The following is a 12863-nucleotide window of genomic DNA, read 5'->3' as shown; positions in this document are numbered from 1 at the left end:
TGCTTGCTGCCTGCCCAAGACTTCTGATCGGACTTCACGCTGTTTGCTTGCCGCCTGCCCAGTACTTAGGATCAGAGCTTCAACACAGGGGCCCAGCTATGTCCAGCCGGCCCTGGCATCCAAGGACTCGACCTGCGAAGAGCAGGGTTGGTAGTGGTGAAGTTCCAGCCGGCCCCTATCTTCTGCCAGCCTCGCCTCCTGACGTTGGGAACCTGCGGTAGGTCGTCCTCCCAGGTTGCGTCAATCCCAACTCAGGCCAAGAGTCAACATCCCACGTCGAGGTTCCAGCAACATGTTATAAATGCATAACAATACAGAGAGTTTAGAAGCAGTGTGAATAAGGAATGATTGATTAGGGCAATTGATAAATACATGTGTGTGTTATTGTGCCAGTTTTATTTTTTTAATTCTTTATTTATGAAAAGTTTTTTTTACAAGTATTTGTTGGTATAACATATTACAAACAAGATACCCCAAAACAACACAGCCCATACACAATATCAATAACATGCTTATGAACCTTAAAGAACAGTGATATCAGAGCCAGTAAGCTGTAAAACAGAGGATGCTGAATGACCATAATATTGATGATAAACCCCCCATACTTGCTGATACCGAAATTATTCCCTGGTCAGATTAAATCTGAGCTTTTCCAAATTGGCCACATCCTGTACTTGCGCTTTCCGATGATCCATTGTAGGGTGAACTTCCAAAAAGTTGCAATAGTGAAACGAGCTGCGAGTAACAGTTGTTCCACCAATTTACGAAATTTCTGTGGAATAAGCGACCCCCGTCTACCTACCCAGTAAACCCAACAAAGGTGTAATGTGAATAAGATTAATAATGTCGCATACTTTTTGAGTCACCTGTGACCAAAACTGCTGTACAAATGGGCAAAACCACCACATATGTTTATATGTGCCCTCTTGTCCGCAACTGCACCAGCACTCAGAGCTCATGCCAGAGTGAAACCGGGAATAATAAACCGGATACGGTATGTTCTGTGGAACAATCTAACCATGAGCTCTGTACATCGTGCACACATAGTAGTATGATGGGCTGAGAACCAAATGCTCTTCCAAGCCTGTGAGTCCAAATTTAAACCCAGATCTAAATTCCCTTGTGTGATCAGACGGGGAGTTGTAACAGAGCCGTATTTATCTTTTAATAGGTACTTATAAACCAAAGATCTTCCCTTATGGGTAGCCCCAGGTTCAATCAAAAAACGTTCCACACCTTTGAGAGGCCTCAAGGGGTGAGCCATGGAAAAGTGGCGAGCTAAGATGTCCTTTAATTGTAGATAAGTGGCCTCAGAATTTGTTTCCAGACAAAATTTTTCCACAAGGGCAGAGAATGGCAAAAAAAATATCATCTTCCTAGTTTGTGAAATAAAAAGTAGCTTCTTGGCTCTCCAGTCCTTATAAACTGAAGAGAAAGTAACACCTGAGAATAAAGGATTTTCGAATAGAGGGGCTATGGGAGAAAGTATATTCCTGACATTCTAAAAATTTACAAACTTTCCCCTAAACTGATATAGTGTGAGCTATTATCGGGCTTAGTTGACAGATTCTTTGAGTAACCGAAGACCCAGTGTTACTGGCATAGTAGTGGACCCTTGGACCGGCTTGGCAGAGTGAGATGGAAGAAGGGGACGGCATTCTGCGGAGAAGAAATAGGCCGGCGGGCGGTGTCAGGTCACATGAAGATCTGGAGTTTTCACCCTGGAAGCCTGAGGACCCCCCCGAGAGGAGCTCGTGAGATCCCAGACCGCTGGGACTTAGGAGAACAAGAGCGAGGAAGACGATGAGACAGTCTGAGGTCGAGGCAGGCGGCAGAAGCGGAACCAGGAGCAAGTCAGAGTCAAAGCCAGGAGGTCCAACCAGGAAGGACAGAAGCGGAGGCACAGAAGGCAGGAGGACAGGAACTGGAGCTGGAACACCGGGAGCAAGAGCAGGACTGGAACGCCAGGATCTGGAACAGGAACGTCAGGGTCAGGATCCAGAGCAGGAACGTCAGGATCAGGAGCAGAACGAGGAACACGAAGCAACTAGCACTCTTAGAAGAGGAACCTCGTTGTAAGGCAGAGAGAAGCAGCAGACGCAGGCTTAAATACTAGCTGGCGTCTGACGTCATTCAAGTGGGCAGGCCGCGGTCTGGCGGGAAAAGCCCTTTAAATTGGGCTTCCCCGTGCGCGTGCCTAGAGAGGGAGGAGCCGGATTCAGAGACTCGGCGGCGTCTCCCTTGTGGAGACGCCGCCGCGAGAAGGCCCGAACTGGGCCGGCCAGGCTCGCCTCCCGCCACTGGAGACCCTGAGCAACCCTGAACCTGCTGACGCCGGAAGATGGAAGGTAAGGACCCGGTCACAAGGCTTGCGACCGGGACCGCAACAGTTCCCCCCCTTTTACGCCCCTTCTTGGAAGGGCCGGGCTTACCAGGGTGACTAAGATGGAATTGATGAAGCAGAGACTTGTCCAGGATGTGACGAGCGGGCTCCCATGTGTTGTCTTCAGGGCCACAGCCCTCCCAGGCCAACAGGTACTCCCATCGTCGTTGGTGAAAGCGAACATCAAGGACCTCTCACACTTGATAGATGGGATCGGCAGGCACCTCCAAGTCCACGGGCTCAGGAACCTTAGGGTGATATCTTGAGAGAATGAGAGGTTTTAACAGCAAAACATGAAATACATTATGAATGCGCATGGAAGAAGGGAGGCGCAAGCGGTAGGAGACTAACCCCACTCTCTCTGCCACTCGGAATGGGCCACAATAGCGTGGTGCTAACCTTCGGTAAGGGACCCAAAGGTGTATGTTTTTGGTGCTGAGCCAAACTCGATCCCCAGGCAGAAAGACTGGTGCGGGTTGACGATGCTGGTCTACCCATCTCTTGGCGGTTCTGGCTGCCTTGGCGAGCTTGGCTTGGATGGAGAGCCAGAGATTGTGCATTTGTTGAACTGACAACTGAGCCGCCGGCGAGATACTGGACGTTAGCAAGGGCAGTTGTGGTTTGTGTTGCTTCCCAAAAACCGTCAGGAACGGGGATTTGCCAGTTACCGAATGGGTGTGGTTGTTGTAAGAGAACTCAACCAGAGGTAATAGGCTCACCCAGTTGTCTCGCCTATCATTGACGAAGGAGCGGAGAAAAGTCTTTAAAGAGCAATTAGTGCGCTCTGTTTGTCCATTAGTCTGTGGATGAAAGGCTGATGACAGACTAAGTTGCACATCAAATTGCTTACACAAGGCTTTCCAATAGCGAGCTTTAAATTGAGGCCCATGATCTGAGACTATATCTTGCGGGAGGCCATGAATACGAAAGATATGAGAGGCAAAGAGCTGAGCATGTTCCGATGCTGATGGTAGCTTGGGAAGAGGGACAAAATGAGCCATCTTGGAGAAGCGGTCCACTGTCACCCAGATGACAGTGTTCCCCTCTGACGCCGGCAAATCTACCACGAAGTCCGTGGCGATGTGCGTCCAGGGCTCTGTGGGTATGGGCAGCGGTTGTAACAGCCCCCTCGGCTTTCCCAGCAGAGGCTTCTGTCTGGCGCATGTGGGACAGGAACTAACGTAGACGCGGACATCCCATCTTATAGTAGGCTCCTTTCTTAGTAAGAGCGGTCAGAGGTGCCACCTTGGACGAGTAGTGAGGGATGAAGTGCCTATAGAAGTTCGCAAAACCTAAAAAGCGTTGTAGGACTTTCAACCCTCTAGGACGCGGCCAGTCTCGAATAGCTATGACTTTGCCGGGATCCATCTGGAACCCCGTTGCAGAAACTATGTACCCCAGAAAAGGAAGGGACTCCTGCTCGAACATACATTTCTCCAACTTGGCGTATAAGTGATTGTCTCTGAGGATTTGAAGAACTTGTCTCACATGTTGTCGATGTGAATCCAAGTCGTGAGAAAAGATTAGCACATCATCGAGGTATACTATGACTGAAGAGTAGAGTAGTTCACGTATTTCGTTCATTAAATGTTGGAAAACGGCTGGGGCGTTGCATAAGCCGAAAGGCATAACGAGGTACTCATAATGCCCATCCCTGGTGTTGAACGCAATCTTCCACTCATCACCGGGATGGGTACGAACCAAATTGTAGGCTCCGCGCAAATCCAGTTTAGTGAATATTTTAGCCCCCTGTAATTGATCCAACAGCTCGGGGATCAAAAGAAGAGGGTAACGGTCACGCTTAGTGATAGCGTTCAGACCTCTGTAGTCGATGCAGGGTCTTAGGGAACTGTCTTTTTTTCCTACAAAGAAGAAGCCGGCCCCTGCCGGCGGCTTTGAGGGATGAATGAACCTCCTAGCGAGATTCTCATCTATGTACTCTGACATGGCTCGTGTTTCAGGCAGAGACAGTGGATACACTCTACCATGAGGCGGCGTGGCTCCCGGTAATAGTTCAATAGCGCAGTCAAAGGGACAATGTTGTGGCAGAACCTCTGCCTTTTTCTTTGAGAAGACATCAGCAAAGTAGGCGTATGCCCTAGGAATCTCCATCGAAGTGTGTAGCAGCGGAATGCTGGGCGTCTGTGGAGTGTGAAGGCAGTTGTTGAAGCAATAGGCGCTCCACCTTGCTATCTGTAGTGTATCCCACTGAATCACTGGGGAATGTTGCAGCAACCACGGTAGTCCAAGAATTACTGGGTGAACGGCCTTCTCTAGTATCAAGAAGGAAATCTTCTCGGAATGGAGAACCCCAGTATGGAGAGTGAGGGGTTCCGTAGAAGAGGAAATACTTCCAGGGAGCGTTGTTCCTCGGATCGAGGTTATTCGTAACGGAGTCCTACGAGGACGAACAGGGATTCGAAGCTGTTGCACGAGGTCACACAGAATGAAATTCCCGCCTGCACCGGAATCAATGAAAGCAAGAGTCTCAAAGGAGCCGCCCGGGTACTCTAGAGTGATAGGGATGGTACATTGAGGAGCAGAAGTAACACAACCTAGGAGTAGCTCCTCGGGACCTCCTAGGCTCGAGCGTTTTCCGGGCGCTCCTTAAACTGGGCCAGAAAGTGTCCCTTCACCCCACAGTAGAGACAAAGACCCAGAGAGTGCCAGCGTCGCTGTTCCTCCGCCGTTAAAGAGGTACGCCCCAACTGCATGGGTTCTTTAGCGGGTGTCTCCGGACGTGCCGTTCCTTGACTGGATGCAGACGTCATCGGTCTAGAAAATGCAGGTGCTAGGGGCACTGTTCGTCGGAAAGGACGGCTCTCTCGTGCCCGCTGTTGCAGACGACGATCTATCCTTCCAGCCAAGTCTATCAGCTCGTTGAGATCATCTGGAAGATCACGAGCCGCCAGCTCATCCTTAATTTGAGCCACCAAGCCCTCCAGAAAGAGGCCCCGAAGGTTGTCCTCTCGCCATCCGACCTCGAGAGCGAGTATTCGGAAGTCGATGGCATAGTCGGCCAAGGAGCGAGAGCCCTGTTTCAGCTGTAAGAGTTCCAAGGTGGTGGTAGCGAGTCGTGCTGGTTCATCAAAGGCTTGCTTGAAGCTGGTTACGAACTGCGGCAAATTATTTAGGAGGAGATCGTTCCGTTCCCACATGGGTGAGGCCCAGGACAGCGCTTTCCCATCCAGCAAGGACAGGATGTAAGCCACCTTCACAGAGTCTGTCGGGAATTGGTTAGGCAATAGTGAAAACCTGATGTAACATTGGTTTAGGAAACCATGACAGGCCTTGGCCTCTCCAGTGTAGCGAGACGGTGCTGGTAACTGAGTTGGCATCTGGACGCTTACCATCGATGTGGGTAACGGCACCTGAGGGACTTCTGGAGGTGCTGCGTCCAACCGATTGGCCAACCGCTCCATCGTAGCTGCCAAAGCAGTGCTGTTGTTGCTGTAAACGTTGGGCCATACCGGGAATGGCCTGGAGCCCTGACAAGTCCGCCGAGTCCATGGCCTTGCAAACTGTTACTAGCGTAGTAGTGGACCCTTGGACCGGCCTGGAAGAGCGAGATGGAAGAAGGGGACGGCACTCTACGGAAAAGAAGTAGGCTAGCGGGCAGTGTCAGGTCACACGAAGATCCAGAGTTTTCACCCTGGAAGCCTGCGGACCCCCCGAGAGGAGCTCGTGAGGTCCCAGACCACTGGGACTTAGGAGAAACTGGAATCCAAGCGGAGATTTCACCCTGGAAGCCTGAGGACCCCCTGAGAGGAGCTCGTGAGATCCCAGACCGCTGGGACTTAGGAGAACAAGAGCGAGGAAGACGATGAGACAGGTCGAGGCAGGCGGCAGAAGCGGAACCAGGAGCAAGCCGGAGTAAAAGCCAAGAGGTCCAACCAGGAAGGACAGAAGCAGAGGCACAGAAGGCAGGAGGACAGGAACTGGAGCTGGTACACCAGGAGCAGGACTGGAACGCCAGGATCTGGAACAGGAACAGGAATGTCAGGGTCAGGAGCAGGAACGTCAGGATCCAGAGCAGGAACGTCAGGATCAAGAGCAGAACGAGGAACACGAAGCAACTAGCACTCTTAGAAGAGGAACCTCATTGCAAGGCAGAGAGAAGAAGCAGATGCCGGCTTAAGTACTAGCCGGCGTCTGACATCAATCAAGTGGGCGGGCCACGGTCTGGCGGGAAAAGCCCTTTAAATTGGGCTTCCCCGCGCGCGTGCCTAGAGAGGGAGGAGCTGGATTCAGAGACTCGGCGGCGTCTTCCTCATGGAGACGCCGCCGTGAGAAGGCCCGAACCGGGCCGGCCAGGCTCGCCTCCCGCTGCTGGAGCCCCGGAGACCCTGAGCAACCCCGAACCTCCCATCGCCGGAAGACTGAAGGTAAGAACCCAGTCGCAAGGCTTGCAACCGGGACCGCAATACCCAGGGGGAAGAAAAGGCAACACGGCTAAGTTAATCAATTCAGCCTGCAGTTTCTCCATGATGAGTCATGAGGTGGCTCCTCCATGTAACCATTCATGTAAACAACGTATTCTGTACGCCCAGTAATATAGCTGTAAATTCAGTAGAGCCATACCCCCTTGTGCCTTAGGCAACCACAGTTGACTTAGTTTCACCCGAGCCCCGCTGTCTTTCCAGATAAATTGAGCCATCAACTTATGTAGCTCCACAAAAACTTTAGCGGGCACTTTTGAATTATTTTTGAATAGTTTTGATATTCTTTGCCATTATGTAATAAAGCTTGCAGCATTAATCATCTTTCAAATCATTTAAAACATTAGTGGCGTGACTTACTCTATTTTAGGTTTCTGTGATGGATATATATATATATATATACACATACATATATATTCTATTTCAGAGAAATAAAAAAAAACTAAACATGTAGTCCTTTTAGTTTTGGTAATTAGTTTTGTTGGTGCATCTGTATAGCACTTTTTTTCAGTATTGTATAGTGTTTAATAGCAAAGACCTAGAGCAGACAAGGGACAGGTTTTTTTGAGCCTAATTACATTCATATTAGCATTTTCAGCAGATACCATAATGTACTTTTGTTGAAATGTAGCCTTATTAGCAGGATTAATATTATTTGTACAACAGGTCATGGACCCTTTAATAATCACAGAACACAGAGCAGCTTGATGTGCTGTTATTCAAGAGGCACTGTGGCATACAGCTCTCCTCTTTACAGCATGGCATAGAGATGCTGTCTTTATTCTGCTTTCTAGAAATTTCCTCCACACCGTGGAGTACAGCTGTTGTCTTTATTCTACTGACAAAGTTAGTGACCAGTGTCCTAAACTGACTATTCTGCTCATAGAATAAACCCTGTAATTGTCTCTTGTTTTTCAGGCTCTAGTGATTACAAATTCTGCAAAGCGATCCTCTACAGTGGGAGAGATTGTTAATTTGATGTCAGTGGATGCTCAGAGATTCATGGATTTAACCACCTTCCTGAACTTGCTATGGTCCGCTCCATTGCAGATCTGTTTGGCCTTGTATTTCCTTTGGCAGGTAACAGTGCTGGAGTACTCTGGGGGTTGTAAGCACTACAGCAACAGGATAACCGTGGTGTCTTCTGTCAGTGTTGCATACCTGATGTTTAATTGCTATGCTTTAACAGTGACGCCCTGCTTAACATGTCAGAGCTTATTTCTGTGTGTCAAATAGTTATCAGATTCCTACTGCAAAGAGGGATCTGATATGTGTCAGCTTGAGTGATGTAAGTGGGATGTGAATGTGTTCTAGTCATTATTTATTTATTTAGCATTTTTTATATACCGAGGATTAGGCTTCATATCAGCATATGCCACACTGTTGTAATTCCTTCTGTCACACAGCTAGCATGATAATTTTGGACCTGCCACTACCTGCCCCAGCACACCCCTAATACAGCACTGTAACCCCTGAAAGTACTTGCATCCATCCTACCTTTCCATCTTTAGCACCATCACACCCCTAGCACAATGCCACATTGCAGCCCCTGACAATGCTTGCCTCAGTAGCACCCTGCCTCTTATGTAACCCCAAGTGTTAATTATCGCAGGTAAAACCCCAGTTAATCCAGGCCAGTGACCTTTTTCTCTCAGGTAAGACCCTAATATTCTTATCTTTTTATATGCTCTCAAGCAAAGCCTTTATATTCTCATCTTTTATATTATCTTCAGATAAAACCTTTTAATAATCTCACCTTTCTCTAATGCACTCAGTGTATGGTGTCTTGAGGTCTTTTGTTTCTAATAAGACTACAAGTGGCAGCCAAAGGTCAGATTTTCCAAAATGAAGATTTAATTTTGTAGTAATATTTGAATTCTCCGAGGACAAGCAGGATGGTAGTCCTCACAAATGGATGACATCATCAGATGGAGCCCCCACACGGAAAAAGTATGTCAAAATTTCTAGAACTTTGACTTGGCACACTGAGCATGCACAGCATGCCTTACATCACGTGTCCACATGGGGTCCCTCTCCAATCTCTCTTTTTCGCAGAGCTGCAGCATCGCGGTTAAGAGCTCTTCTTGGCCTTTTTGGCCTAGTCTAGAAACTTTTCTTAATCACTTCTTTTTACGGTTTTCTTGAAACATTCGACCTTGGGTCCCTTTCAGTCCATCCCCGATAGTGCTCCTAGTCAGGGTTTTCGTAATTTATCGGTAAGTTTCCTTTTGTTGTAGATTCCCCTGCAACAGCAGTTCTTCGGTGCCTGCCAACCATTGCCACCCGCCACCATCGATTTTGATTTTGCATCCCTTTTATTTCATCCTGTCATGGCCACGTCTGCTTTCTGGCAGTGCCCAAGGATAATATCCATTATGGACCCCCATGAGATTTGTGTCCTCTGCCTGGGGGCATCGCATGACATCCAGGGTTGCTGTAAATGCGCACAGATGACCCTGAAGAAACATCATCTATGGATTGACAAGATGGAGCAATTCTTCAGGTCAAAGAAGACTGAGCCATCGGCAGCATTGGCATTGAAGGTCCTTGGAGCCGCACCAATGGACACCTCAACATCGACATCGGCGGGACCATTGATTCTGTCGATGTTGTCAGAGGATTGGAACACCAGAGACCAACCACTGTTGAGCACCTCCATGTCAAGGACATCTGGTTCCTCGTCGGTCTCAGCACTGGGGAAGGACTGGACCGAGCATTGAAGGAAGCCAAAAAAACCATTGGCACCGGTCCCCACCGCATGTTGCCAGACATGGATGCACAGACACATACTGTGATGCCCCCAAAGTGACCCCATGGCAAGTAGTGCCAGTCCTCCATCGGTGCTGAGGGTCTGTAACAGTCTCCACCGGTCCTGATGCCAGTCACCGATCCCCTTTGCGGGACCCGTCCTTCTGCAGTCAGTGTTGGCATCGGCAGTGTTCAAGCTAGAGTGGCAAGTCCAGCTGGTAGTAGAACAGGTGCTGAAGGGCATTGGTCCTGTGGCACCGATGGCACTGGAGCCAATACTTTCTGTCCTGGAACTGCTACTGGAGAAGCTCAATGCAACAGCTGACATTGGTTCCTGGGCTGGCATTGATGCCTGTTGGGGCACTGCAGCCTCCCCCTATCGATATGGTAGTCTTTGCCAGTTCCTTGAAAGAGAAAGCTCCATCCAGGCTGGCAGAGATGCCGAGGCCTGTTGCCTCCTCATCCAGCTCTGCCGGTGCCTGCACCTCTGGACGAAGGCTGAGTTCCTAGGGCTCCATCCCCTGTTGCTTACAGTGAGGATGAGGGTCCCTATGATCCCTGGGAAGATGGCACAAAGGTGTTCACTTCTGAGGGTCTTCTCTCAGACCCTTCTCCTTTAGTAGAGCGAAGGAAGTCTCTGCCTAAGCACTTAACCTTCACTGGGTTTGTAAGAGTGATAACGGAAGCCATCCCATTTCAGTTATTGATGAAGGAGAATGCCAGGCACAAAATGCTTGAGATCCTCCAGTTCGTGGAGTCTCCTAAGAAGATCATGGCAGTCCTGGTACAAGATATCCTTAAGAAGTTGCTGCTGAGGATATGGGAACACCCCCGTCACAGTGCCTTCTGTTAACTAGAAGGCTTAACTGGGTCTACCTCGATCAGAAGGCTGCCGGATTTGATAAGCATCAGCTGCCCTATCAGTCAGTGGTGGTTGAATCCTCTCTCAAGAGAACCAAGCATTCTCGGACCCATTCCTCAGTGCCCCTGGGGAAGGGCCATAGAGCGATGAACGCTCTTGGGAGAAAGGTGTTCCAGGGAGCCTTGCTCACTGCCCGCATAGCTTCCTATCAGCTCTATATGAGCCAATACTCTCGGGACACCTGAAAGAAGATGCAGGAGGTGGCCAAGTAGCTGCCTCAACAGCAGCAGGACACTCTCATGTCACTGGTGCATAAGGGCCTGGAGTGCAGAAAACACAAGGTCCAAGTGCCCTAAGATGTTTTCGCAATGGCATTGAGAGTCTCTGCAGTGGGAATTGGCTCCCACAGAATGGCATAGCTGTGGGCCTTGGATTTCTGACCAGAGGTACAGGAATGACTTGCTAATGTGCCGTGCACCTGGGAGAATCTCTTTGAAGATAGGGTGAGGGACGTGGTGGCTCAGCTCAGGGACCACCATGAGACCCTCCAACAACTCTCCACCAGCACTCCAGACCTATCCTCCTCCTCTAGGAGGTCGGCAAGATCGGGGCAGAAGGAGTCTTTCTTTTACCAGAGGAAGTACTATCCTCTGCCCCTTTGCTCCTATCAATAGCATCAGGGCTCCCATGGCCGTCCCAGGCAGCAGTGAGCTCCCAAGCCGGTGCCTCAGTCAACTCCAGGGATGGGGTTTTGACTGGGTCATAGGGAGCAAAGGCCAATCACCCCTACGTGGGATGGTGGACCTTCTGGTTGGGGGCAGGCTGCAGTTCTTCATGAACCAGTTGCCCGGTATAACCTCAGATAAATGAGTTCTCTCTCCATTGTCCGCTAAGGGCACCAATTGAACCTGTTGGATGTCCTGCCAAATTGCCCTCCGAACCCATTTTGGAGGCTGGTAGTGCATGAAGAGGTACTTCTAATGGAGCTCTCCTTCTAAACAGCCAGAGAGTTTGAGCCTGTTCCACCAAGGCAAAGAGGGTGGGGATTTTACTCCAGGTACTTCCTGATTCCAAAGAAAACAGGAGGACTCTGCCCCATCCTAGCCCTAAGGGCCTTGAACAAATTTGTCAAAAAAGAAAAGTTCAGGATGGTTCCCTGGGCACCTGGATACCCCTTTTGCAAAAAGGGGACTGGCTATGCTCCCTCGATCTAAATGACGCATACACTCACATCGAGAACTTTCCCAGTCTCCATAAGTATCTCTGATTTGTGGTGGGAAAACAGCACTTCCAGTATTGGGTGTTGCTGTTTGGGGTAGTGTCAACCCCAGGAGTCCACAAAATGCCTGGCTGAGGTGGTGGCACACCTCCACAGGCTGAAGGTGCATGTTTTCCCTTATCTGGATGATTGGCTGGTCAAGAGCATATCTCAGGCAGGGGCCGTCGGATCCATGCGCTTGACCATCCGGGTGTTGTAGTCGCTAGGGTTTGTCATCAACCATCCGAAATCCCATCCCAGCCTATCACCTCAATTGGACTTCATAGGAGCCTTGCTAGACACGGCTGAGGCCAAGGCCTTCCTGACTCGTCAAAGGGCTTTGATGACCATTGCGGCAGAAATTCAGCAGAGCCAGCAGGTGTCAGCCTGGCACATGTTGAGGCTGTTGGGCCATATGGACACAAGTGTCCATGTCACTCCCTTGGCCTGATTAAACATGCGCAGAGCTAAATGGACCCTGAGGTCACAATGGTGCCAGGCCTCACAGAACCTCCAGGATTGCATCCGACGTACCTCGCCCCTTGGGGACATTGTCCTGGTGGTGGGTACTTTCAAATCTGGAACGGAGGATCTCTTTTCGGAGCCCTCCTACCCAAATTGTCGTAATCACAGATGTGTTCACCCTGGGCTGGGTAGCTCATGTAAATGGGTTCTGCATCCAGGGCTTCTGATCTGCTCAGGAAAGCTGTTGTCAAATCAACTTCCTGGAGCTTTGGGCAATCAGGTACAAGCTATGGGCTTTCAGAGATAGGCTGTCCAACAAAGTTGTCCTGATCCAGACTGGTAACCAGGTAGCGATGTGGTATGTCAACAAGCAGGAAGGTGTGGGATCGTACCTCCTGTGTCAGGAAGCAGTCCAGATCTGGTTGTGGGCCCTGTCTCAAGGGATGGTACTCGGGGCCATGTACCTGGCTGGGACGGACAATGTGTTAGCAGACAGACTGAGTGGTGCCTGGTCTCTGGACCAAGGTGATGCGAATCAGATATTCTGCCTCTGGGGGAGCCCGAACATAGATCTTTTCACTCCCCTTGCAAAAGGAAGGTGCCTTGGTTCTGCTCCCTGTACAAGTCAGGCGGTAAATCAGCCTTGGACTCTTGCCCTTCATTGGGGCAAGGGTCTTCTGTATGCATATCCTCCGATTCTCTAAGTGG

General features: G+C 49.8%; 1 protein-coding gene across 3 annotated transcripts in view; it reads left to right on the top strand.

The window, feature by feature from the left end:
• ABCC3 (ATP binding cassette subfamily C member 3) overlaps positions 1–12863 on the top strand; it is a 475864-nt gene that overhangs the window by 199080 nt on the left and 263921 nt on the right. For all 3 annotated transcript variants that reach the window (XM_029600255.1, XM_029600254.1, XM_029600256.1), the window contains exon 10: positions 7741–7902. In XM_029600255.1, coding sequence (XP_029456115.1) covers positions 7741–7902 — 162 coding nt within the window. The remainder of the gene's footprint in view (positions 1–7740; positions 7903–12863) is intronic.

This window comes from Rhinatrema bivittatum, chromosome 4, assembly GCF_901001135.1.
Source record: "Rhinatrema bivittatum chromosome 4, aRhiBiv1.1, whole genome shotgun sequence".
Lineage (NCBI taxonomy): Eukaryota > Metazoa > Chordata > Amphibia > Gymnophiona > Rhinatrematidae > Rhinatrema > Rhinatrema bivittatum.
The sequence above is the reverse complement of the archived record's forward strand: the minus strand, read 5'-3'. Positions and strand labels throughout refer to the sequence as shown.